At 45.2% G+C, this 27,750-nt stretch overlaps 1 protein-coding gene across 1 annotated transcript; it reads right to left on the bottom strand.

The window, feature by feature from the left end:
- Window positions 1-591: 591 nt before the first annotated feature.
- Window positions 592-27,365, bottom strand: LOC139159093 (vomeronasal type-2 receptor 26-like). The gene is made up of 9 exons (XM_070736455.1): window positions 27,152-27,365; window positions 25,683-25,770; window positions 25,315-25,476; window positions 21,388-21,679; window positions 17,447-17,674; window positions 16,949-17,083; window positions 11,557-11,787; window positions 7,941-8,067; window positions 592-1,517 (listed from the first exon to the last, which is right to left on the bottom strand). The coding sequence occupies exons 1-9, from the start codon at window positions 27,363-27,365 to the stop codon at window positions 592-594; spliced, it is 2,403 nt and encodes an 800-aa protein (XP_070592556.1).
- Between the last annotated feature and the right edge of the window lie 385 nt (window positions 27,366-27,750).

The following is a 27,750-nucleotide window of genomic DNA, read 5'->3' on the forward strand; positions in this document are numbered from 1 at the left end:
TGCTCAAATTATGGCCCTTGGACCACCCTCCTTGTCTTTCGTAAACTTTCATAAACTTCTTAAAACCCACCTCTGCCGCCAGGCATGGGAGAACTGAGACATCTCCCCCGGGCCTATACAGTTTATGCATGGTATGCTTGTGTATATGTTTTCTTTTAAATAAGGGGTTTTTAATGACTTTTAATTATTAGATTTGTTATATATTGTGTTATTATTGTTGTGAGCCACCCCAAGTCTACGGAGAGGGGTGGCATACAAATCTAATAAATTGAATTGAATTGAATATGACCTACTGAAGCAATTACTCCTGCTCACTTATGGGATGGGGTCCTTCAAGCACTTAGATTGCCTGCCTATTTATTAGCTACAGCCATTCCCTCCCTCCCTGGGAGTCCCCTGGTGGTGACTCCTAATTTGGAGGATTAGGAATCAGGAAATTCAGCTCTTGTTTTTCTCCCTAAGAATCAGCATCCTTAACATCTTCAACAGTAATGGAATATATGGAGGTCTTCAAATATGTACATTAAGTTCCCCTGAAATTGAATCCAAGCTATGATGTAGCAGCATCTGAGAATGTTATGACAATTAAGATTACTTTGCATTCACTCTCAAACCATCTCTACTTTTTGCTGTTAGCTGCTCCTTTGTATTCAGCTCAGGTCGTAGCAAAACAATGTAGCATTTGGGAATGAAAATGCAGCCCAGCAGTCCAGCACTAGAGGCCAGGATGGAGAAGACCTGCACGGCCACCATGTACTTCCCTTTGGTACTCAAGTAGGTGGGGACGAAAGACACCCAAACACTGCAGAAGACCAGCATGCTGAAGGTGATCAGCTTGGCTTCATTGAAGGCCCCAGGCAAGTTCCTGGCCAGAAAAGCCACCATGAAACAGATGGCAGCCAAGAAACCCATGTATGAGAGGGCACTATAAAATATGGTGACAGAACCTTCGTTGCACTTTAGGACAATCTCTTCTAGTTGGGAATGCATGTCAGACTCAGGAAATGGGGGAGAAACTCCCAGCCAGATGGTGCAGATGACAACTTGGAGACCAGAGCAATTAATGACAATGGAGTTAGCCAGAGTCTTTCCCAGCCATCTCTTCACAGCATTCCCAGGTCTTGTGGCCAGGAAAGCCAGTACCACTGTAATTGTTTTTGCTAAGATGGAAGATACTGCAATAGAGAAGATGATGCTGAAGGAAGTTTGTCTGAGAAGGCAAGTGACTTCTCTTGGATGACCAATGAAGAGGAGGGAAGTCAAGAAGGACAACAGAAGAGATACCAGTAGGATGTAGGAAAGGTCCCGGTTGTTGGCCTTGACTATGGGAGTTTCTAAGAATCTGATGAAGATTGCTAAGACGAAGGCTGTGACCAAAGACAAGGTGAGGCTAAAGGAAGCCAGGATTATCCCCAAGTCTTCTTTGTAAGACAAGAAGGTTACTTTCTTTGGGATGCATTTGGTTTGGTCTTTATTTGGATGCTGATCTTCTGGACATCTTATGCACTTCTCTGCATCTGGGGAGAAGACAGGCAAGACCTCAAATGTTAATTTTACATGACCATAACAAGACACTCCTTTTGAATAGGCATATACTAAAATATTGTGCCTCAAAATCCTGGTCTGTTAAAGGAGACGTTTTGTTGAAAACTCCTTAGTAGAAAAGAAGAAGGAAAAACACCAAGGTCAACAAAAAGAATGGCTTTGGTGAAGCCATGCGTAGAGGTTGGTTGCAGTAGAGAATAGGTCTTAATTAAGGGAAGAGCCTCCTATGTTACCAAATAGTTTAAATTTCAAGATAATACAGTAATACCTCGTCTTGCGAACTTAATTGGTTCCGGAAGTAGGTTCGTAAGGCGAAACGTTAGTAAGACGAAACATTGTTTCCCATAGGAAAAGCAATTAATGCGTGCAAAGGGAAAAAAAATCACAAAATGGTGCTCCGCTGGGTGCCGCTGCCTGGCTGTCACCTTTTAAAACAGCCGGGGGCTTCTCAGCGTTCTCCCGAACCCGAACGTGAACCCGAACTTTTCGGGTTTGGGTTCGGGAGGCTGCCGAGAAGTGCCGCCGCCTGGCTGTCACCTTCTGAAACAGCCGGGGGGGCTTCTCGGCGTTCTTCCGAATGCCGAACCCGAAAGTTCAGGTTCGGGTTCTGGTTCCGGAGGCCGCCGAGAAGCGCCCGGCTGTTTCAGAAGGTTACAGTCGGGCGCCGCCGCCCGGCAGAGCACCGTTTTTGCGATCAGTGGCGGCGTTTTTAGTCGATCTGGAGGCTGGAAAGGAGGTGGGGAATCCCAATAGGGAATTCCATGGGCGGAGCTTTGACGTCACGAAGATGTCCTTCCTGGAGGTCATGTTTCGGCCTCCAGGAAGGACGTCTTCATGACATCAAAGTTCCGCGCATGAAATTCCCTATTGGGATTACCCACCTCCTTTCCAGCCTCCAGATCGGCTGAAAACGCCGCCGCCGATCGTAAAAACGGCGCTCTGCTGGGCACTGCCGCCCGGCTTTAACCTTCTGAAACAGCCGGGCACTTCTCGGCGGCCTCTGGAACCCGAACTTCCGGGTTCAGCATTCGGGAGAACGCCGAGAAGCCCCCCGGCTGTTTTAAAAGGTGACAGCCGGGTGGCAGTGCTCAGTGGAGCGCCATTTTGCGATCTGCAGTGGGTTCGTAAGCCGAAAAAAGTTCGTAAGAAGAGGCAAAAAATTTCCAAACCCCGGGTTCGTATCACGAGGGGTTCGTATCACGAGGTACCACTGTATATGAATCCAGAGCCTGGTCACTTAGGACTCCATTGTTTAAATGTACTGTTTTCTTAATGAGTTGACTGGTGTGCTACTGGGGTTCCTTTATAGAGGATTTGAACACAACAAAAAATAATTGATCTACTTGATTCAGCCAATGGGATCACCCAGATGGGAATTTGTTATGAAAGTTGCAATAAAATAGTCTGACAATACAAGCATTTCTGGAAGATGGTACAAATGGTTATTTAAGAAGACATGAATGTTGTAGAACTCCAAGTGACAAGGATGTTTATATGTTCCTTTTACAATAAATTGTAAACACCAACTTAGACTTCCTTCTGTCCCTGCTCTCTACAACGGCCAGGTGGAAGCTTCCCCATGTCTAACATTCTGGTCCCACTTGAGTATTTCCTTCTATGCTTGGGATAGCGAATCTATGGCACGTGTGCCACAAGTGGCATGCAGAGCCATATTGGTGGACATGTGAGCTCAGTCTTGTATGCATGCACACATTGGCCAGCTGATTTTGAGGCCTTCTGGGTCCACTGGGAGTTGAGAAACAGGCCATTTCCAGTCTCCAAAGGGGGTGGGGAAGTTTTGTTTTTGGCTCTCCCGAATATCCAGACCCTTTCTAGGAGCCTGGGGAGGGTAGAAACATCTCCCAGAAGCCAGAATTGGCCCATTCCCAACTTGAAATGGGCCATTTCTGCCCTCTGGGTGAATGGGGAAGGCTGTTTTCAACCTCCCCAGGCTCCTAGAAAAGCTCTGAAACCAGGGGAGAGCAAAAAAGTGGGACTTCCAGTCACTCCTTCACTCCTCCACTCGAAACAGAATATCCTATGAAAATAGACTAACAATCCTGGGCCTAGAAAGTCTAGAACTACGGCGCCTAAAACACGATCTAAGTATTGCTCACAAGATCATATGCTGCAACGTCCTACCGGTCAATGACTACTTCAGCTTCAACCGCAACAACACAAGAGCACGCAACAGATTCAAACTTAATACGAACCGCTCCAAACTTGACTGTAAAAAATATGATTTCAACAATCGAGTTATCGAAGCATGGAACTCATTACCGGACTCAATTGTGTCAACCTCTAACCCCCAACATTTCTCCCTTAGACTCTCCATGATTGACCTCTCCAGGTTCCTAAGAGGCCAGTAAGGGATGTGCATAAGTGCACTGGTGTGCCTTTCGTCCTCTGTCCAATTGTCTTTCCTTTCTCTCACTTATCATATATATTCTCTTTCTTTCATGTATCCTCTCCTCTAAGTTCACTTTTACCCTTATATATATTACTACATGTCTATTTTTCTTCCTATGTATTTGTGTATTGGACAAATGAATAAATAAATAAATAAAAATAAATAAAACAGGAAGTCAGCAAAGGAACATTTCCAGGCTCTGGAGGATCTCTGGAGGGGGAGGTCATCTTCGCCCTCCCCAGGCTCTAGATCTTGGGGACGGCAAAAAAATAGGCCTTGTGTCTAAGCAGAAGTTGTCAAATGGGCCATTTTCTGCCTCCAGAGGCCTTCAGGCAGGTTGGGAAGGCCATTTTTGCCCTCCCCAGACTTCTAGAAATGCTCTGGGCCTTGGGGAGAGTGAAAAATGGGTGTGCTATAGTGTGCTGGGATCAGGGGGTCACATGCACATGCACAGAGGCTCCCCAAATGGAATAAAGGGTGTGGGCCAATGTTCCCTCTAATTTTTTTTCTGTGTGGGCAGAAAAGTATAGTGTCTGAGCGGCAGTCCCTTTGGGACTGGGCGGCATAGAAGTATAAATAAATGAATGAATGAATGAATGAATAAATAAATAAATAAAAATTCCCTTCTTTTTTATTAAAAGAAATTAATAATAAAACAAAACCAAAATCTATTACTATTATTACTATCTTCTCCTCTTTTTCCATCCCTGCCTCCCCCCCTTGTGTGTGTGTGTGTGTGTGTGTGTGAACCATTTCCAATAACAGGTGAGCTATTGGAAATGGTTCAAGAGTTCACACACACACACACACACACACACAAATGGCTGGGTTTTTTTTTCTCTGTTATTATTTGGGTGCTTTTTACCATATGCTTTAAATCAAGAGTCATTTTTCTCTCTTTCTCTTTTTCTCACTTTCTCCCTCTCTTTCTATCTCTCTCCCCCTCTTGCTCTCTCTCTCCCCCTCTTGCTCTCTCTCTCCCCCTCTTGCTCTCTCTCTCTTGTTTTCTTTCTCTCTCCCTCTTTCTTTCTATCTCTCTTGCTTTCTTTCTCTTCTCTCTCTTGCTATCTCTCCCCCCTTTCTCTCTCTCTCTCTTTCTCACTTACTTTCTCTCTCCCTCTCTCTTGTCAGCGAGGGGGCTGCGAGAGCGCTTTCTCTGAGCGCTTCGGGAATGCCTGCACTGCCTCTACTGCAGCCCCCTTGCTGAAAGCTCTGGACGAAAGCGCTCCCAGCAAAGGAACTGCGAGAGGGGCGAGGCGGGCATTCCTGAAGCGCGTGGAGAAAACCCTCTCTTGCAGCTCCCTGGCTGGGAGCGCAGAAGTGGAGAAGGAGAAGTGGAGAACCCTCTCTCGCACCCCCCGCCATGAGAGAAGTCACGCCCCAAGGCAGGAGCTGGCGGAGGAGCAGAGGGGGCGGATCGGGTGGGCGGGGGGCATCGCAGAGAGGCCAAGGGCGCGAGGGGGCCGGAGGCACCGTGGGGAGGCAGGGGTGGCCTGGCTCCCTTCCCTTCTACTGCCAGCACCTCCCCGCCCCCCCGCAGGCTGGCAGGGGGGTGGGGAGCGCGTGCCCGTGGAAAATGGTGCGCGGGGGGGTATTTTGGGGTGCACGTGTGCGCACGCACGCAGCTCACGGGGAACTCTGGTGTGGGCATGTGCATGACCCCCCACGCTACCCCCCTTTGGCACATGAACCCCAAAAGGTTCACCCTCATTGTTCTAGGCCATTTTCCTTTCTCCAAAACATCTCAATATGGCAAATTCCTGTTAAAAAGCTTGGGAAAGGGTGGGGGAGGGGAGGGGAGAGAGGAAGGGACATCAGAAGAGAGCAGATCCTTCCCTGTTTGAATCTCAGTTTCCACACCCATCATAGTTCACAATGTGACACTGTAAGACATACACTGTGTCCTTTGCACTGCTTTATAATTTCAAAACAAAAATGCAAAAATAAGATTGGAATTGTGGCACTGTATTGCATGATTCATTATTTTAATACTGTGTGATTAAAATCGGAAGTCTATTCTCAACCCTGAAGATATAGATGGGTGTTGAGTTGGGCTGATTATCAACAGAAAGGGTCTTGAAAAGAAAGCTGGAAGGGTAGCGATAACTCACATAGGTTTTGTCAACAACAACAACAACAACAACAATAATAATAATAATAGAAATAATAACAACAGCAGCAACAACAAAGTTCTGGAAAGATCTCTGGGAGGTTGAAAAGACTATAACAAAACTGCTGGGTGGATAAAGAAGTTTGAGAAAAAATTCTCAAAGAGCAATATGCAGCAGCTGGAAATAACACCTGAAATTATTGCAAAAAGAGTGAAGAGGGTAAAGAACTGGACATCCCCTGGCACTGATCAGGTGCGTGGTTTTTGGCTGAAATACCTGACCAGCCTGCATGCAAAAATGGCCAAATTGTTCAACAAAATGTTGCCGACAGGAAATATCAGTGAATAGCTTACAACTGGCAGAACATATTTAATACTGAAAGACGCAGCCAAAGGAGACATACCAGGAAACTACAGGCCAATAACATGTCTGCCGACCATGCTCAAACTGCTGAGAGATATCATAGCTGACAGAATTCAGGACAGAAAATGCCAGTGGAGCAAAAGGGCAATAAAAGATGAAGCAGAGGTACAAAAGACCAGCTCCTAATTGATAAAATGATTTTGGAGAACTGTAAGAACAGGAAAACAAACCTATATATGACCTGGATTGACTATAAGAAAGCCTTTGACTCATTGCCACACAGCTGGATCGTAAAATGCCTGGAAGTCATTGGAGTCAATGAAAACATCAGGAAATTCATAGAAAAGGCGATGAAATATAATATAATTCACTTTACAATATAAACTTGGAACAAACTTCCAGCAGACGTGGTTGGTAAATCCACAGTAACCGAATTTAAACATGCCTGGGATAAACATATATCCATTGTAAGATAAAATACAGGAAATAGTAAAAGGGCAGACTAGATGGACCATGGGGTCTTTTTCTGCCGTCAGTCTTCTATGTTTCTATGTTTCTACTATAGATGGATATAGCATTGCTTCCAGCCGTAGGGATTCATCTCCAGTGATCTTAGAGGCCGATGTCTTAGAAGAACGATTAAAGATAAATAAGGCAATGGGTCCAGATGGCATCCACCCCAAAGTTCTTCCTATAGTTCAGTGAATTAGGGAAATGTCTCTGAGTGGCTACCAAATATTAACTGCATATTCTAAACAAATTATTTAATTCTTTTTCTCTGCCTGCCTATCTCCCTCAAAGTCATTTTTCTTCCTCTGTACAGACCTGTTGCCCAGAGTCGCTAAGCTTGCTTCTAAGCCATAGTTCCCTCTAAGCTGAGCAGTGAGCAATCGCTCACTTAAAAATCATACTCAGAGTTTTCCAAACCTGCCCAGAAGCCGAGAGGGAAAGAGTGAGAGGGAAGGAGTGAGAGAGGAAGAGAGGAAGAGGGAGAAACAGATAGAAAAAAGAGAGGAAGGAAAAGAGAAAGAAAAAGAATGGGAGTAAGGAAGAGAGAAAGAAAATCAAAATCTAGTTTGAAACTAGCTCAACTATTTAAGTGGCATTTTGATATTGATAGAGTTGCCCTATTATGAGCTCACTGTTATAGACACACAGTACAGTATTTTATTTTGAAATTCTCTGAGGCAAAACAGGGTGGGTTTTTTATTTATTTATTTATTTATTTATTTATTTGCTTGCTTGCTTGCTTGCTTGCTTGCTATCTATCTATCTATCTATCTATCTATCTATCTATCTATCTATCTATCTAACTATCTATCTATCTATCTATCTATTTATTATTTCTGTGCCGCCCAGTCCCGAAGGGACTGCCGCTCAGACACTATACTTTTCCGCCCACCTCAAAAAAAAATTAGAGGGAACACTGTTCTCAGCAGTCCTGAACGGAAATGCTTCATTGTCTCTTTTGCCCATAGTTCAAGTCCTCTCCCTTCCCCTATGTCTCCTACCTTCATGAGTGGAAATGGTGCCTTCTGCACATGAAGCACAACCATAGCAGCAAAGGGGTCTTCCTTCTAGGACCATCTTGGCTTGGCCAGGAAGACAGCTTTCAGTACACCTGGAGCGAGGCAGGGACTGACCAAAAAAGAAAAGGAGTATTGATTATAGATGTAAAACGTTCTCCCAGGAGATGTACTGATAGCAATAGCGCTTAGATTTATATATCACTTTACAGTGCTTTGCAGCCCTCTCTAAGCAGTTTACAGAGTCAGCATATTGCCCCAACAATCTGGGTCCTCATTTTACCCAACTCAGAAGGATGAAAGGCTGAGTCAACCTTGAGCTTGGTGAGATTTGAACTGCCAAATTGCAGGCAGACGGCAGGCAGCAGAAGTATCCTGCAGTATTGCACTCTAACCACGGTGTCGCCATGCTCATGGGCGACATGTTGGGTGGATGGGCAAAGGTTAGGTTGTTTTCAGGGGAAGAAGATATTAGTGACATAACTTTTAGCAGCTATGACTATGGTTGGATTGACTCATTATATGAAACCAAGTACAGTATTCCCTCGATATTTGCGGGGGTTGCGTTTATTTATTTATTGGATTTGTATGCCGCCCCTCTCCGAATACTCAGGCAGCTAACAGCAATAATAAGACAGCATATAATAATAATCCAATACTAAAAACAATTTAAAACCCATTATAATAAAAACCAAACAGACATACAGACATACCATGCATAAAATTGTAACAGCCTAGGGGGAAAGAGTATCTCAGTTCCCCCATGCCTGGCAGCAGAGGTGGGTTTTAAGTAGCTGTGTTCCCAGACCGCCCACAAAAGTCGAATTTCCGTGAAGTAGAGATGCTTCCTTTCTTCCTCCCCCTCCCTCCTCCATTCCTGCTTTTACTTAACCCCAGAACCCACAGGGGCAACGGAGTGGCAATCTGGGGGCTTTGCTGTGCTCTAGGGTGCAGGTGGTGGCGGCAGAGGCTGGAGTGGAGGCCGCGCATGTCAGCTGCTCAGCGGCCCACACTTACCTGCTACTGCTGTCGCCACCGATTTTGCTGCTGCCGGGCCCCTCAGCTGTTTGGCAGCTCAAGGGACCTCTGCCGCCACAGACCTTGTCACCGCCGGGCCTCTCAGCTGTCTGGCGTCCCACGTGTCTTCTGTTGGTCGTGGTGGCAGCAGGAGGGGCAATCTGGGCAGCAGCGGCTGACACATGGGCCGCCAAACAGCTAAGAGGCCCACCGGTGGCGAAATCGGCGGCAGTGAAATTGGCGGTGGTGGTGGCGGGCAGCAGTAAGGCTTGGCTTTAAGCCTTATGAGAGGGGTTGAGGGGGGGAAATCCCACCGGTCACTTTGGAAGATGCGAGCCGGAAAAGCCCTAAATTTAAAGGGCATCAATCCCGCCCATTCACACCAAGCTGATGTTTCTCGCAGCTGCCTTCTTAAGACGCTGACCAGCCCAAACCATTGCCCCCCTTTGCTGCTGCAGGCGGGTACCCGCCCATCCGTTGGGCTGCCTTGTGCCTCCAAATCCGGAGGCTTGCCCATGGCCACCAAGGGCTCCTCCCCGAGTGGGGCCGGCGCCGAAAGAAGACGGGTGCAGCGAGGGGGCTGAGCCTTGGCCGCCGCAGTCAACAGAAGACATGTGGGCCGCCAAACAGCTGAGGGGTTCTGCGGCAGCAATATCGGCAGCAGCAAAATTGGCGGCAGTGGGTAGCAGTAAGGCTCTTCAAGTGGAGCGTACCAATGCTCTGAGAATTAACGGGGAAGGATCGGGAGGCTGGGGCGGAAGCTGAGCTTTTATTTAAAGACAGCTCCTTTAAATACATTTTAAAAATAACAAAATACCACGGGTTTTCAAAAATTTTATTGATTTATTTATTTTTTGAAAACCCGTGGTATAGGCTTTTCGCCAAAGTCGAACCCGCGAAAGTCGAGGGACCACTGTATTCTTAATTGTTTGGTTGAATAAACCACATTGATCAATATTTGCTACTGTGGTCAATACACTTGCTACGTTTGGGGAATGAGAGGTTGAATTCTACTCCAACAAGAGAACTTCTGGATTAAAACCAAATAAAAAGTAACTAACTGATAAATTACAAAATAGCAAGTTTACCAATAAGCGGACAGTAAACAAATGAACCTTTTTATGGTTTCTTTTCTAGGATTCTTTTCTCTATTTTCTGACCTTTGGACTAACCTAACCTGGTTTTACTCTTTTGGCTGCAGGTCTACCATGAAGGAAAGGGGAGTTTCCAAATAAGGTAGCATTTGTATAATCACAGCCTACTTTATAGAGTACAAACAGAAATATAGAACCTAGGATTTCTAGGATTCTCTTGTCTATTTCCTCACCTTTGGATTAACTTAACCTGGTTTTATAATTTTGGCTGCAAGTAGGGAAGAAGTGTAGGGAAGTTTTCTTATAAGATAGCATTTGTACAATTATTTTATAGAGTAAAAAAAGAAATATAGAACAAGGGGGAAGGTTTAGTAGGGAAGGTTTGCCTATTTGCTGATGACTCTAAAGTGTGCAATAGGGTTGATATTCCTGGAGGGGTCTGTAATATGGTAAATGATTTAGCTTTATTAGATAAATGGTCAAAGCAATGGAAACTGCAGTTTAATGTTTCCAAATGTAAAATAATGCACTTGGGGAAAAGGAATCCTCAATCTGAGTATTTCATTGGCAGTTCTGTGTTATCAAAAACTTCAGAAGAGAAGGATTTAGGGGTAGTGATCTCTGACAGTCTCAAAATGGGTGAGCAGTGTGGTCGGGCAGTAGGGAAAGCAAGTAGGATGCTTGGCTGCATAGCTAGAGGTATAACAAGCAGGAATAGGGAGATTGTGATCCCCTTATATAGAGCGCTGGTGGGACCACATTTGGAATACTGTGTTCAGTTCTGGAGACCTCACCTACAAAAAGATATTGACAAAATTGAACGGGTCCAAAGACAGGCTACAAGAATGGTGGAAGGTCTGAAGCATAAAACGTATCAGGAAAGACTTCATGAACTCAATCTGTATAGTCTGGAGGACAGAAGGAAAAGGGGGGACATGATCAAAGCATTTAAATATGTTAAAGGGTTAAATAAGGATCAGGAGGGAAGTGTTTTTAATAGGAAAGTGAACACAAGAACAAGGGGACACAATCTGAAGTTAGTTGGGGAAAGATCAAAAGCAACGTGAGAAAATATTATTTCTCTGAAAGAGTAGTAGATCCTTGGAACAAACTTCCAGCAGACTTGGTAGATAAATCCACAGTAACTGAATTTAAAGATGCCTGGGATAAACATATATCCATTGTAAGATAAAATAAAGGAAATAGTATAAGGGCAGACTAGATGGACCATGAGGTCTTTTTCTGCCGACAGTCTTCTATGTTTCTATGTTTCTATGAACCAACGGCCATTTTGAACCTGGCTTATTCACAATAGATCTCTTGATCATGGAATCCCCAATGAGTGATCCAAAAAACCTGGCTATTTCAGAAACAACAGTGACTCCAAGCAATCTTTCAACCCAGATCCATCTACTTCCCATATATTTGCCAACTGGTTGGAAAAAATGAAACAGAGCATGGGGAACATTAGACTAACAATCTCAGCTCACCTGGTTAAATCTTTGTGACCAATTCATAGCCTCCTGGTCAAGGATGAATTCCAGGTCTTTAGACCTCCATGGCCTATCTATCCTCCCAAACTTCACGGCCGTGAAGGACTCATTAGGAAAGGTCACCCAGTTCATGGCATCAAATTTGGCAGCGAGGTCTCCTTTCTCATCCAGAAAAACTCCCTCCATACAAGTATTGTAGAAGTGGGAATCTCCTAGGAAAGGATAAAGCTATGATGACAAAGAAAAGAACAATATGGGAAGAGATCAAAGGTGCAAGGAGAGTTAACATCATCCACCTAACTCCCATCGAGGACTCACTACAAACATTGGGTGAGATCATCCAAGGGCATGGGGTGAGGTATCATAAGTATGCGGATGATACCCAGTTGTACATCTCCACCCCATGTCCAGTCAACGAAGCAGTGGAAGTGATGTGCTGGTGCCTGGAGGCTGTTGGGGTCTGGATGGGTGTCAACAAGCTCAAACTCAATCCAGACAAGATGGAGTGGCTGTGGGTTTTGCCTCCCAAGGACAATTCCATCTGTCCGTCCATTATCCTGGGGGGGATTATTGACCCCCTCAGAGAGGGTTCACAACTTGGGCGTCCTCCTCGATCCACAGCTATCATTGGAACACCATCTTTTGGCTGTGGCGAGGAGGGTGTTTGCCCAGGTTCGCCTGGTGCACTAGTTGTGGCCCTATTTGGACAGGGAGTCATTGCTCACAGTTGCTCATGCCGTTATCACCTCAAGGTTCGACTACTGCAACGCTCTCTACATGGGATTACCTTTGAAAAGTGTTCGGAAACTTCAGATCGTGCAGAATGTAGCCGCGAGAGTCATTGCGGGGTTTCTTAGATTCGCCCACGTTTCTACAACACTCTGTGGCCTGCATTGGCTGCCGATCGGTTTCCGGTCACAATTCAAAGTGTTGGTAATGACCTTTAAAGCCCTTCATGGCATTGGACAAGAATACCTCTGGAACCGCCTTCTACCGCATGAATCCCAGCGGCCGATAAGGTCCCACAGAGTTGGCCTTCTCCGGGTCCCGTTGACCAAACAATGTCGTTTGGCGGGCCCCAGGGGAAGAGCCTTCTCTGTGGCAGCCCCAGTCCTCTGGAATCAACCCCCCCTGGAGATTAGAACGGCCCCCACCCTCCTTGTCTTTCGCAAGTTACTCAAGACCCACCTATATCGCCAGGCATGGGGGAATTTATTTATTTATTTATTTATTTATTATTTGGATTTGTATGCCGCCCCTCTCCGAAGACTCGGGGCGGCTCACAACAAGTGAAAAAACAATCCAATACATAATCCAATTAATTAAAATATGAAAAGTTTTAAAAAAACCCTATACTAACATATACACACACAAGCATACCATGCATAAATTCAGCGGGCCCAGGGGGAGATGTTCAGTTTCCCCATGCCTGACGGCAAAGGTGGGTTTTGAGAAGTTTACGGAAGGCAGGAAGAGTAGGGGCAGTTCTGATCTCCGGGGGGAGTTGGTTCCAGAGAGTCGGTGCCGCCACAGAGAAGGCTCTCCCCCTGGGGCCCGCCAACCGACATTGTTTAGTTGACGGGACCCGGAGGAGGCCCACTCTGTGGGACCTAATCGGTCGCTGGGATTCGTGCGGCAGAAGGCGGTCTCGGAGATATTCTGGTCCGATGCCATGAAGGGCTTTAAAGGTCATAACCAACACTTTGAATTGTGACCGGAAACTGATCGGCAGCCAATGCAGACTGCGGAGTGATGGTGAAACATGGGCATACCTGGGTAAGCCCATGACTGCTCTCGCAGCTGCATTCTGCACGATCTGAAGTTTCCGAACACTTTTCAAAGGTAGCCCCATGTAGAGAGCATTACAGTAGTCGAACCTCGAGGTGATGAGGGTATGAGTGACTGTGAGCAATGAGTCCCGGTCCAGATAGGGCCGCAACTGGTGCACCAGGCGAACCTGGGCAAACGCCCCCCTCGCCACAGCTGAGAGATGGTTTTCTAATGTGAGCTGTGGATCGAGGAGGACGCCCAAGTTGTGGACCCTCTCTGAGGGGGTCAATAATTCCCCCCCCAGGGTAATGGATGGACAGATGGAATTGTCCTTGGGAGGCAAAACCCACAGCCACTCCGTCTTATCCGGGTTGAGCTTGAGTCTGTTGACACCCATCCAGGCCCCAACAGCCTCCAGGCACCGGCACATCACTTCCACCGCTTCGTTGACTGGGCATGGGGTGGAGATGTAAAGCTGGGTATCATCCGCATATTGATGATACCTCACCCCATGTCCTTGGATGATCTCGCCCAGCGGTTTCATGTAGATGTTGAATAGCAGGGGGGGAGAGGACCGACCCCTGAGGCACCCCACAAGGGAGAAACCTTGGAGCCGACCTCTGACCCCCCACTAACACCGACTGCGACCGGCCAGAGAGGTAGGAGGAGAACCACTGGAGAACAGTGCCTCCCACCCCCAACCCCTCCAGCCGGTGCAGAAGGATACCGTGGTCGATGGTATCGAAAGCCGCTGAGAGGTCAAGGAGCACCAGGACAGAGGATAAACCCCTGTCCCGGGCCCGCCAGAGATCATCCATCAACGCGACCAAAGCGGTTTCTGTGCTGTAACCGGGCCTGAAACCCGACTGCTGGGGACCTAGATAATCGGCTTCTTCCAAGGACCGCTGGAGCTGGAGTGCCACCACCTTCTCAACAACCTTCCCCATAAAGGGAAGGTTGGAGACTGGACGATAGTTATTAAGTACGGCTGGGTCCAGGGAGGGCTTCTTGAGGAGGGGGCGCACGAGCGCTTCTTTATAGAGTGATGGAAAAACTCCCCTCCCCAAGGAAGCGTTGGTAATCTCCTGGGCCCAGCTCCGTGTCACCTCCCTGCTGGCCGAAACCAACCAGGAGGGACACGGATCCAGTAAACAGGTGGCGGAACTCACAGCTCCAATGGCCTTGTCCACTTCATCAGGTGTCACCAGATCAAACTCTTCCCAGACAGGTGGACAAGTATGTGCCCCAGTCACCTCGACTGACTCATTGTCAGTTGACTCTGTCTTACAATTGGAGTCGAGATTGGCCCGGATCTGAGCGACTTTATCAGCGAAAAACGTGTTAAAATCCTCGGCACTACTCTGCAAGGGCTCCCCAACTCCCCCCTGGTTAAGAAGGGAGCGGGTCACCCTAAACAGAGCGGCCGGGCGGGATTCCGCTGATGCAATCAAGGCGGCATGGTACGCGCATCTTGCCGCCTTGAGCGCCACTTTGTAAGTCTTAATAAAAGCTCTTACAAGTGTTCGATCGGATTCAGACCTACTCTTCCTCCATCGCTTCTCTAGACGTCTCTTTTGGCGTTTCAACTCCTGGAGCTCCTCGTTGAACCATGGGGCTCTACGGGGTCTAGCGCCGCGGAGAGGTCGCAAGGGCGCAATCCGGTCGAGAGCCTCCGCAGCAGCCGTATTCCAGGCCTCCGCAAGAGACTCCGCCGAACTGTGGACGAATGCCTCTGGAATAACCCCAAGCGCCGTCTGGAAGCCCTCTGGGTCCATCAGGCGTCTGGGGCGGAACATCTTAATTGGTTCCGCCTCCCTGCGGGGAAGGATTGGAGCCAGGAAGTCAAGCCGTAGTAGGAAATGGTCTGACCATGACAAAGGCAATGTTTCTAAGCCCCTTAGTCTCAGACCATTACTCAATTGCTCGGAAAGGAATACCATGTCAGGTGCATGTCCTCCCTCGTGAGTCGGACCCTGTACTACTTGAGTCAGGTCCATGGCTGTCATGGTGGCCATGAACTCCTGTGCCAACCCAGAGGTTTCGCCGAGTGACGGCAGGTTGAAGTCCCCAAGGACAATGAGTCCGGGGAACTCCACCGCCAACCCGGCTACCTCCTCGAGTAGCACAGGCAGGGCTTTTAACACGCAGCTGGGAGGCAGGTACGTGAGAAATAAGCCCACCTGAACCCCTAAGTCCAACTTCATCAAGAGAGACTCGCAACCCGCAATTTCCGGAGCAATGAGTCTACGTAGGCAAAGGCTCTCCCTGGCTATAATAGCCACTCCTCCCCCCCTTCCCTGGGGTCGAGGTTGATGCCATATCTGAAACCCAGCTGGGCAGATTTCAGAGAGAGGAACACCCCCCTCTGGGCGCAGCCAGGCTTCAGTAATACATGCCAGGTCGGCCTCCTCATCCAGGATCAAATCCCGGATGAGGAGAGCTTTATTTACCACCGACCTGGCATTGAGTAGCAGCAACCTGAGCCCAGGGCCAGAGTTACATTCATCACCAGTACCCAAGATTGGGCTCACAGAGCCAGAACAAGGGATCGTTATTAAGCAACGATCCCCCGTTCCCCTGGAACGGCTAACTCTGTGGCCCCCGCCATATCTGCCTCTCCCCAGCAACACTGGAATATTCCGACCCTCTGCCACCCCAGAGATCAGTGCCCCTTCCTCTCCTGTCTCCCGAGCGTCAGGTGGGCCAAATCTGTCGTTCATACTATTTTCATTCATCTCATGCATACCACAACTCCACCCACTCCAACCATCACAGTCACACCAATCATTCATCCTATGCACAATATTACATACACCCCAGTCATCCATTCATTAAGAAACCCCCCAATAATATTAAGATTAAATTAGTAATAATTAAAATAGATTAACTTGATTATTAAAATACAATAAGAAAAATATCTAAATTTATCAAATTTTTAAAAACCTATAAATATAAAACTGAATAAAAATAACAATAAAAATACAGAAAATACAAATATAGGTAATAGTGAATAATTCAATTCATTTAGGGAATCCGGTCAGCAGCAACTAATAAAAGTGCTAAAGTTCTCAACGTGCTGAGTTTCCCAAAGTGCCAAGTTTTTCAAAGTGCCAAGTTTTTCAAAGTGCCAAGTTTCTCAAAAAAGTGCCAAGTTTCTCAAAGTGCCAAGTTCTCAGGGGCAGAGGTTATTCAAAAGTCAAGGATCATTCAGCATCTCTCTCTCCCCCCCCCCAGAATAGGCTTTCTTATATTTTATGTTTGGTATGTATGTGTTGTTTGGTTTTTAAATTGTTGGGGTTTTTTAATGTAATTTTATTATTAGATTTGTTCCATTGTTATACTGTTTTTATTGTTGTTGTGAGCCGCCCCGAGTCTTCAGAGAGGGGTGGCATACAAATCTAATAAATAAATAAATAAAATAAATAAAATTCCTATGCTCCAGAAACCCCATAAAATGGAACAACACACCACACCATCTAAAATGGATTTGAATCCTGAAGGCTCACTTTCAGGCTTTTTAAAGGAAACCAAATACCTGCCATGTCTGAAGAACCTGCCTGTGATCTCTTTCCTTCCTTGTTTTCTGCTTGGATCTGGATAGGTAGGCAGTGTGTGTCGCCTGAGCAACTGCCCAGGCGAGGTTGTAAATACTGTAGCCGTCCTGAGCAAGAGTTTTCTCTATTACTTCTTCCCGTGGGGTCTCCATGTTCTCATTCTCCCGGCACCTCATCCTTCCTTTCACAGAAGAGAGGTGCTTGAAATAAGAACAATTGAAAGCTATTGTGCCAAAATCTTGCATCGGGACAAAAAATGTTTCATAAGCATATTGTGGTCTTCTTTCAGTGTGGATTAAAAAAGAGAAGAAACCCTGGAGATGCCGAGGAGACAGTATTTCAGGAGATAAATTCATGAAGAGGTCCCACATTGCTGTAGTGATCCAAACTTTTGCCAGGAGTGGCTTGACGGTCCCTTCAACATGTGTCTGTAACATGCTTATTAACCTGGAGAAATATTGAGAAGATTCACCATAGTATATTAAAACACTGACATGGTTCCACAAGTTAAATGGTGCTTTATTCAGCAACCATATGTCCAAGGGCAATGTTGGGATGCTCACCGAGAAAGCTGCACAAATTGTATTTTTGGTTAATATGGGTTTAAAAGTCCGCAGGAATCTTTGTCCATTGTCAGTGTCCGTTGCAAGGAGACCGACCCAATTCCACCCAAAATGTTGGAGCAATTTGGCAATTCCCCAATACAGGTATTCTTCTTTGGGGACAGTCCGGTAGATGAACGGGAACTGGGTTTTATCATTCAGAGTTTCAGACACAAAACCATAACTGATCTATTAAGAATAAGAATGAAAATAATTTGAGGCCAAAGTTTGGAGAATTTGATCTGTTGATGAAAATTGTTAATGCGCACATACTGACACATAGCCACAGTCAAGAAAGAGATATAAATGTAATATAGAAAGGTTTGAAGGACTGATCTAACTTTGCAGTATCTTCATGAGAATATTCATACAATTGGAAATTAATCTGTATAAATTAGCTTAATAACCAGTTTATTCAGATGAATTTCTTGTCAGTTTTGGTTTGCAGTCTTTTGCCCTGTTAGTCTTGTTTTGCGACAGCTGATAACTGTTTTAATTAAACAAGGTATTTTGTAGATCCTGAGAGATTTCTTAAAAGTGATGTGCCGGTGCCTGGAGGCTGTTGGGTCCTGGATAGGTATCAACAAACTCAAACGCAACCTAGACAAGATGGAGTGGCTGTGGGTCTTGCCTCCCAAGGACAATTCCATCTGTCCATCCATTACCCTGCGGGGGAAACTACTGACCCCCTCAGAGAGGGTTCGCAACTTGGGCATCTTCCTCGATCCACAGCTGACATTGGAACATCATCTTTTGGCTGTGGCGAGGAGGGTGTTTGCCTAGGTTCGCCTGGTGCACCAGTTGCGGCCCTATTTGGACAGGGAGTCATTGCTCACAGTCGCTCATGCCCTCATCACCTTGAGGTTCGATTACTGCAACGCTCTCTACATGGGGCTACCTTTGAAAAGTGTTCGGAAACTTCGGATCGTGCAGAACACAACTGCGAGAGCCATTGTGGGGCTTCCAAGATTCGCCCATGTTTCTTCAACACTCCAGGGCTTGCATTGGCTGCCGATCAGTTTCCGGTCACAATTCAAAGTGTTGGTAATGACCTTTAAAGCCCTACATGGCATCTCCACCCCATGCCCAGTCAACGAAGCGGTGGAAGTGATGTGCCGGTGCCTGGAGGCTGTTGGGGCCTGGATGGGTGTCAACAGACTCAAACTCAACCTGGATAAGACGGAGTGGCTGTGGGTTCTGCCTCCCAAGGACAATCCCATCTGTCCGTCCATCACCCTGGGGGGGGAATCATTGCCCCCCTCAGAGAGGGTCCGCAACTTGGGCGTCCTCCTCGATCCACAGCTCACATTAGAAAACCATCTCTCAGCTGTGGCTACCTCTGAAAAGTGTTCGGAAACTTCAGATCGTGCAGAATGCAGCTGCGAGAGCAGTCATGGGCTTACCTAGGTATGCCCATGTTTCACCATCACTCCGCAGTCAGCATTGGCTGCCGATCAGTTTCCGGTCACAATTCAAAGCGTTGGTTATGACCTTTAAAGCCCTTCATGGCATTGGACCAGAATATCTCCGAGACCGCCTCCTGCTGCACGAATCCCAGCGACCGATTAGGTCCTACAGAGTGGGCCTTCTCCGGGTCCCGTCAACGAAACAATGTCGGTTGGCGGGCCCCAGGGGAAGAGCCTTCTCTGTGGCGGCACCGGCCCTCTGGAACCAACTCCCCCCGGAGATTAGAACTGCCCCTACTCTTCCTGCCTTCCGTAAACTCCTTAAAACCCACCTTTGCCGTCAGGCATGGGGGAACTGAAACATCTCCCCCTGGGCATGTTTAATTTATATATGGTATGCTTGTGTGTATGTCTGTTAGTATATGGGGTCTTTCTTAAATCTTTAAATATTTTAAATTGTCAGATTATTTATGATTTGTTTCCACGTGTTGTGAGCCGCCCTGAGTCTTCGGAGAGAGGCGGCATACAAATCTAAGTAATAAATAAATAAATAAAATAAAAAATTGGACCAGATTACCTCCAGAACTGCCTGCTACCGCACGAATCCCAGCGACCGATAAGGTCCCACAGAGTTGGCCTTCTCCAGGTCCCATCGACTAAACAATGTCGTTTGGCGGGCCCCAGGGGAAGAGCCTTCTCTGTGGCGGCCCTGGCCCTTTGGAACCAACTCCCCCCAGAGATTAGAACTGCCCCCACCCTCCCTGTCTTTCGTAAACTACTCAAGACTCACTTATACCGCCAGGCATGGGGGAGTTGAGATATCCCTTCCCCCTAGGCCATTACAATTTATGCATGGTATGTTTGTGTGTATGTTTGGTTTTAAAATAAGGGTTTTTAGTTGTTTTAGTATTGGATCATCACATGCTGTTTTTATCATTGTTGTTAGCCGCCCCGCGTCTACGGAGAGGGGCGGCATACAAATCCAATAAATAATAATAAGTAATAATAATTTCCCCAAGTACTAAAGATTTTCCTTGAAATTTGCACCAGAGGTCACAGACGTACAACAGTTTCCATGAGTATGAATTGTTGTTTAACCAACTTGTAATATTTTGTAAAAATTCTATGTTTGCAGTTCTTGATTTCAATAAATTCTTATTCATGGTAAAAAAAGAAAGGAAAGAAGGAAGGAAGGAAGGAAGGAAGGAAGGAAGGAAAGATCAAGATGTTGGATCAAGGTAGTGCCGTGGATATTGCCTATCTGGACTTCAGCAAAGCCTTTGATACGGTTCCACATAAAGAGCTGATAGATAAGTTAGTGAAGATTGGACTTAATCCCTGGATAGTTCAGTGAATTTCAAGCTGGTTGAAGCATAGACATCAGAGGGTTGTTGTTAATGGCGAGTATTCTGAGCAGAGACAGGTTACAAGCGGTGTGCCACAATGGTCTGTTCTGGGTCCTATTCTTTTTAATATGTTTGTGAGTGACATACAGGAAGGTTTGGTAGGGAAGGTTTGCCTATTTGCCGATGACTCTAAAGTGTGCAATAGGGTTGATATTCGTGGATGGGTCTGTAATATGGTAAATGATTTAGCTTTACTAGATAAGTGGTCAAAGCAATGGAAACTGCAATTTAATGTTTCCAAATGTAAAATAATGCACTTGGGGAAAAGGAATCCTCAATCTGAGTATTGCATTGGCAATTCTGTGTTAGCAAAAACTTCAGAAGAGAAGGATTTAGGGGTAGTGATTTCTGACAGTCTCAAAATGGGTGAGCAGTGTGGTCGGGCAGTAGGAAAAGCAAGTAGGATGCTTGGCTGCATAGCTAGAGGTATAACAAGCAGGAAGAGGGAGATTGTGATCCCCTTATATAGAGCGCTGGTGAGGCCACATTTGGAATAATGTATTCAGTTCTGGAGACCTCACCTACAAAAAGATATTGACAAAATTGAATGGGTCCAAAGACGGTCTACAAGAATGGTGAAAGGTCTTAAGCATAAAACGTATCAGCAAAGACTTAATGAACTCAATCTGTCTAGTCTGGAGAACAGAAGGAAAAGGGGGGACATGATCGAAACATTTAAATATGTTAAAGGGTTAAATAAGATCCAGGAGGGAAGTGTTTTTAATAGGAAAGTGAACACAAGAACAAGGGGACACAATCTGAAGTTAGTTGGGGGAAAGATCAAAAGCAACATGAGAAAATATTATTTGACTGAAAGAGTAGTAGATCCTTGGAACAAACTTCCAGCAGATGTGGTAGATAAATCCACAGTAACTGAATTTAAACAGGCCTGGGATAAACATATATCCATCCTAAGATAAAATACAGGAAATAGTATAAGGGCAGACTAGATGGACCATGAGGTCTTTTTCTGCCGTCTGACTTCTATGTTTCTATGTTTCTATGGTAAGGACATCTGGACGGTCATGACATTTTCCTGGGCAGGACAGATTCAGGCTTAACTTTTTTTTACCCCCATCCCCATCCATACCTGTGGCATTTTGTAGAGGCTTGACATGGTGGAAATCTGCTCAGAAATGTCAGAACTGGCCCCTTCAATCACAGCCAGCAGCCTCTTCTCTCTTCCACAAACGTAGTTTGGAACATTTGCCTGTCCGGTGGAGAGCAAATCCGCCAGGGCATCGGCGGTCATTCTTGCATGAAAATAGTTCTCGTAGATGTCGTAGCCCAGAGTGACATTGGGCAAAACCTCGGGATTCTGGTTGATCTCACGGACGGCAAAAAGAAAGGAGAGAAGGAACCAGTACGTATTAAATCCTCTCCTGCATTTAAGATTAAGATAATTAAGATTTATTAGATTTGTATGTCGCCCCTCTCCGAAAACTTCGTTTAGCAATGAAACAATAACACACTTTAATATTCATTCGGTGTTTTAGCATGACAGTCCCCAACGTTTTGGGCACCAGGGACAAGTTTTATTTTTTATTTTTTAATTGGAAAAATTAAAAAAAATTGGGATATGGACCGGGACTCATTGCTCACAGTCACTCATGCCCTCATCACCTCGAGGTTCGACTACTGTAATGCTCTCTACATGGGGCTACCTTTGAAAAGTGTTCGGAAACTTCAGATCGTGCAGAATGCAGCTGCGAGAGCAGTCATGGGCTTACCCAGGTATGCCCATGTTTCACCATCACTCCGCAGTCTGCATTGGCTGCCGATCAGTTTCCGGTCACAATTCAAAGTGTTGGTTATGACCTTTAAAGCCCTTCATGGCATCGGACCAGAATATCTCCGAGACCGCCTTCTGCCGCACAAATCTCAGCGACCGATTAGGTCCCACAGAGTGGGCCTCCTCCGGGGCCCGTCAACTAAACAATGTCGGTTGGCGGGCCCCAGGGGGAGAGCCTTCTCTGTGGCGGCACCGACTCTCTGGAGCCAACTCCCCCCGGAGATCAGAACTGCCCCTACTCTTCCTGCCTTCCGTAAACTTCTCAAAACCCACCTTTGCCGTCAGGCATGGGGAAACTAAACATCTCCCCCTGGGCCCGCTGAATTTATACATGGTATGCTTGTGTGTGTGTATGTTAGTATAGGGGTTTTTTAAACTTTTAATATTTTAATTAATTGGATTATGTATTGGATTGTTTTTTTCACTTGTTGTGAGCCGCCCCGAGTCTTCGGAGAGGGGCGGCATACAAATCCAAATAATAAATAAATAAAATAAATAAATAAATAAAGAATTGTATTTAGGAAGATAAATAACTCGATGGAAATTAACTGGAATGTTATGTTATAAATATATCCCAATTTTATGTACAACATTAAATCCATTTTTAACATTCCAGTTATTTCCATCGAGTTATTTATCTTCCTAAATACAATTCTTTATATAAATACATCCCAATTTTGTGTACAACACTAAATCCATTTTTCCTTATTCACTAAGATAAAAGTATATACATCTCCAACTTATTGCTAAATCATAACCCCAACATTACTCTTCGTTTCCCACTAGTAATATAATTTATCCCAGATTTCAAAGTATTCTGATTCCTTTTTATCTTTCAGTTTCATTATGAATCTGTCCATTTTAGCATAAGACAGTATTTTATACAATATCTCTTCCTCTGAGGGGATTTCTTTGTTTTTGTGCAAAAGCCAATCTAACAATAGTCAAAATATGCAACATCATCATCATCATCATCATCATCATTATTATTATTATTATTAATTAGATTTGTATGCAGCCCCTTTGCGTAGACTTGGGGCGGCTCACAACACAATAAAACAGTTCATGACAAATCTAATAATTTACAATTTAAAATATTTTTAAAACCCCCCATTATTAAACAGATGTACATACAAGCATACTATACATAAATTGTATAGGCCTGGGGGAGATATCTCAGTTCCCCATGCCTGGCGACAAAGGTGGGTCTTGAGTAATTTGCGAAAGACAAGGAGGGTGGGGGCCGTTCTAATCTCTGGGGGGAGTTGATTCCAGAGGGCCAGGGCCACCACAGAGAAGGCTCTTCCCCTGGGGCCCGCCAAACGACATTGTTTGGTCGATGGGACCCGGAGAAGGCCAACTCTGTGGGACCTTATCGGTCGCTGGGATTCGTGCAGTAGAAGGTGGTTCCGGATGTATTCTGGCCCAATGCCATGTAGGGCTTTAAAGGTCATTACCAACACTTTGAATTGTGACCAGAAACAATTGTATTTATCTATGGTAATACCCAATAAAAAGAGTTCGGGTTTTAGCTGTATCTTTAATATTAATATTTCTTCTAGCCATTGTTTTATTTTATTCCAAAGTTTGCGGGCTTTTGAGCATTCTCACCACATGTGGTAGTATGTCCCTGGTATTATTTTGCACTTCCAACACTTCAGTGAGAGATTTGGGCCCATTTTAGCTAACCTTGTAGGTGGGAAATGCCATCTGTAGAGCATCTTATAAAGATTTTCCTTATATGAGGTGACTAAGGTGAGTTTCCTGTTTCAGGATAGGTTTTATTTTCCATAGAGTGGTGGGGGAACATGATTTCACACTCTATCTAGATCCTACACATATGCAGATGAAGCTTTGCTCGCTTGGCTAGGAAAGTTCTTAATGGGCTACAGATGGGTACTGGTCTGCAGTTTGGGGATTGGGTACTCCAGTTTTAGCAGACCTTGTATTTAGCAGGATGTTAGGCTACATAATGTTTGAGATCTAGTCTTACTCTATCCTTACTACTTCTATTACTATAAATATTGGTATAAAGAAGGTTTGGTAGGGAAGGTTTGCCTATTTGCCGATGACTCTAAAGTGTGCAATAGGGTTGATATTCCTGAAGGCGTCTGTAATATGGTAAATGATTTAGCTTTACTAGATAAATGGTCAAAGCAATGGAAACTGCAGTTTAATGTTTCCAAATGTAAAATAATGCACAATCTGAGTATTGTATTGGCAGTTCTGTGTTAGCAAAAACTTCAGAAGAAAAGGATTCAGGGGTAGTGATTTCTGACAGTCTCAAAATGGATGAACAGTACAGTCAGGCGGTAGGGAAAGCAAGTAGGATGCTTGGCTGCATAGCTAGAGGTATAACAAGCAGGAAGAGGGAGATTATGATCTCGCTATATAGAGTGCTGGTGAGACCACACTGGGAATACTGTGTTCAGTTCTGGAGACCTCACCTACAAAAAGATATTGACAAAATTGAACGGGTCCAAAGACGGGCTACAAGAATGGTGGAGCATAAAACGTATCAGGAAAGACTTAATGAACTCAATCTGTATAGTCTGGAGGACAGAAGGAAAAGGGGGGACATGATCGAAACATTTAAATATGTTAAAGGGTTAAATAAGGTCCAGGAGGGAAGTGTTTTTAATAGGAAAGTGAACACAAGAACAAGGGGACATAATCTGAAGTTAGTTGGGGAAAGATGAAAAGCAACATGAGAAAATATTATTTGACTGAAAGAGTAGTAGATCCTTGGAACAAACTTCCAGCAGATGTGATAGATAAATCCACAGTAACTGAATTTAAACATGCCTGGGATAAACATATATCCATCCTAAGATAAAATACAGGAAATAGTACAAGGGCAGACTAGATGGACCATGAGGTCTTTTCTGCTGTCAGTCTTCTATTTTTCTATGTTTCTATCCACCTAACTCCCGTAGAGGAGTCACTACAAACATTCCTATGCTCCAGAAACCTCATAAAATGGAACAACACACCACACCATCTAAAATGGATTTGAATGGGAAGACTAGATGGACCATGAGGTCTTTTTCTGCCGTCAGTCTTCTATGTTTCTATTGTGGCCTCAGATTTCTCTCTCCAGAAGGGAAACCTCTCCAGATGAAGAAATTTATCTGAGGATCATTCTTGGTGGAGAGGAAGACTGGATATTCTTGAAAGCTGTTCCCATGCAAAATGGTACAAAACCCACCCAACGGATCTACTTACAAAAGCGGTTGGTTATAGAAAAGCATATCAAATTTTTCTCGACCAAGTATCCCTGCTCTTGGAGGCACGATCCCGCCAAGGAAAAAATCCCCTGGATGATCATAATTGTACACTGAATCCTGATCCTTGGTGAAGTTGAGGGGACATTTCTTCCCATTGACTCTGCTGGGCAGAAGGAGCAGAAGCACCAACAGGAGGAGCAACTTTGTCTTTGTGGCAAAACCTGGTAGCATTTCAGAAGCAGAGTTCTCTCCAGAACGGAGTGAGTGCCACTACAACTTTACAGGCAAGCCATGACCTCACATCTTGGCACCCTCTCCAAATCTCCGTCTAAACACATGGACTCCAGAAGAAGCATTTATTTGGACCTCAGGCAAGAGCCAAGAAGATGTTGCATCAGGTTGCTCTCGGCATTCAGGGATTTAGGAATGATGGTTGGGCAAAATCCCGTGAGATCTGGAGGAGAGACAGGACCATGATTTGCACAGCTATACAGCACCTGGTCTCCAGGAAGCAGGTGCAGGGGTGGAAGAGACCTGGTCTGAAATCAACACAAGACAGACATAGGTCCCTGGTGTTTCTGAACTTTTCTTGAACTTTGACAACTTGAAGAGCACCATTTGGCACCATCACATGAAATGGATTTCCAATCGTCATGCATAGAAAATCCTGCCTTGTGGACATCTCTGGATCCATTAGGCCAGGGCTGTCAAACTCAAGGCCTGGGGGCTGAAGCCAGCCCACCGGGTGCTTAGATCTGGCCTGTCATCTACAAACTAACGATGGCAACTTCATATAAGGAAAATCATTACAAAATGTTCTACAGATGGCACCTGTCACCGGCTAGACTTGCAAAAATGTATCCAAATTTATCACCACTATGTTGGAAGTGCAGGGAAAAACCAGGTACATATTACCACATACATGTGAAACCACCCAAAAATATTGGTATAAAATCATCAATTATATTAGAACAAATCACCTCCCAGACCATCCATGAACTATTTTTATTAGGAATCATAAGACAAAATTTTAATAAAGAAAACAGATATATAATAATTCACATTATTACAGCCGCAAGGGTTCTATATGCACAATACTGGAAACAGGGAAAAAAACCCAACCTTTTTATCTCTTTTGATTAAAATAATGGAATGTGCAGAAATGTTCAAGCTAACAATGGAACTGCAAAACAAGGATGAGACAGATTTCTACAAAGCTTGGGACAAATGGTACCATTGGTTTAAAAAAAAGAAATTACTTAAAAATTATACATCAAGAAAAATGACCAACTAAAACAACGTGTAAAACCAGTAAATAAAATGTAAACATCGATCGACACAAATTTTGAACTACAAAGAAACTAAATGAACAAACTCATAAATCACTGATAAATGATGGCACTAGCAACTACGTCAAATACATATGGATAAAACTTCAGGAAAATCTATACCACCTATATGCTTAAACCACAGGCCGCAAAAAATAGATGCCCCAGCTCCAACGCTGGCCCCCCCACTCTTCTTACTACTCTTTTTTTGCTCTATTTTTCTATTCGTCCTCCTCTTGTATTTCTTTCCCTTTTTTCTAAATCCCTTTCCCTTTCTTTCCCTCTCCTTCCCCAATCACGCATGCTATATAAGTAAACTATAATTGCTAGAATGTACATTGTATATATTCCCTTTACTTTTCTGTACCCTGTTTTTAATGTATATAATAAATAAATAAATAAATAATAAAAAAAGATCTGGCCTGAGGAGCCACCCTGGAAACAGCAAAGGACTGACCCATGGTGCCTCTGCTAGTGAAAATGGAGCTCAGGGAGTCTGCAAAACACCTTCCCAGGCTCCATTTTTGGCCGTGACAGCCTTCTGCAGCCTTCTGCCAGCAAAAAAGGAGGCCCAGGTGTTGTGGTTCAGCCTGAGGCTGCTCAGGGACCGGCTGCGTCTCTGCTGGCTCCATGCCCGGAGGAGGAGGACAGCGAAGAGGAGGGGGCTGAGCAGTGAGACGGGGTAGAGGAAAGTCAGGAATTGGACGAAGGAGAACAGCATGACAGCCACGGGGGGGGGGGGGGCTCTCCCCAGCCAGTAGCTTGGAGTCATTAGGTGATGAAGCACAAGCCATCATTGACATGCGACAGAGACGTTGAGATCAAAGAAAGGAGCAATTAAAGAAGTATTATCAGTACTGAATTAGGAACAGCTGGGCTTGGGTGTGGTCCTCCTTAGCAGGGTTTAAAGGCAGGCAAGCCCTTGAAGCCATGTGGAGTGTTATCAGTTGGAGTTACGGTGACCTGCTTTGTTCTCGACGTCTCTGTTCCTGGCTTGTGGCCCAGCAGTTTGGAAGACCCGTGGGAGGTGTAATTCTGCTATCTACAGCCTCGTCTTGGCAGCAAGAATCCTGTATTGCTGCCTGGACTTTTGCCTTTGTGGATAT

Source organism: Erythrolamprus reginae, chromosome 2, assembly GCF_031021105.1.
Source record: "Erythrolamprus reginae isolate rEryReg1 chromosome 2, rEryReg1.hap1, whole genome shotgun sequence".
In the NCBI taxonomy this organism is placed as follows: Eukaryota; Metazoa; Chordata; class Lepidosauria; order Squamata; family Dipsadidae; genus Erythrolamprus; species Erythrolamprus reginae.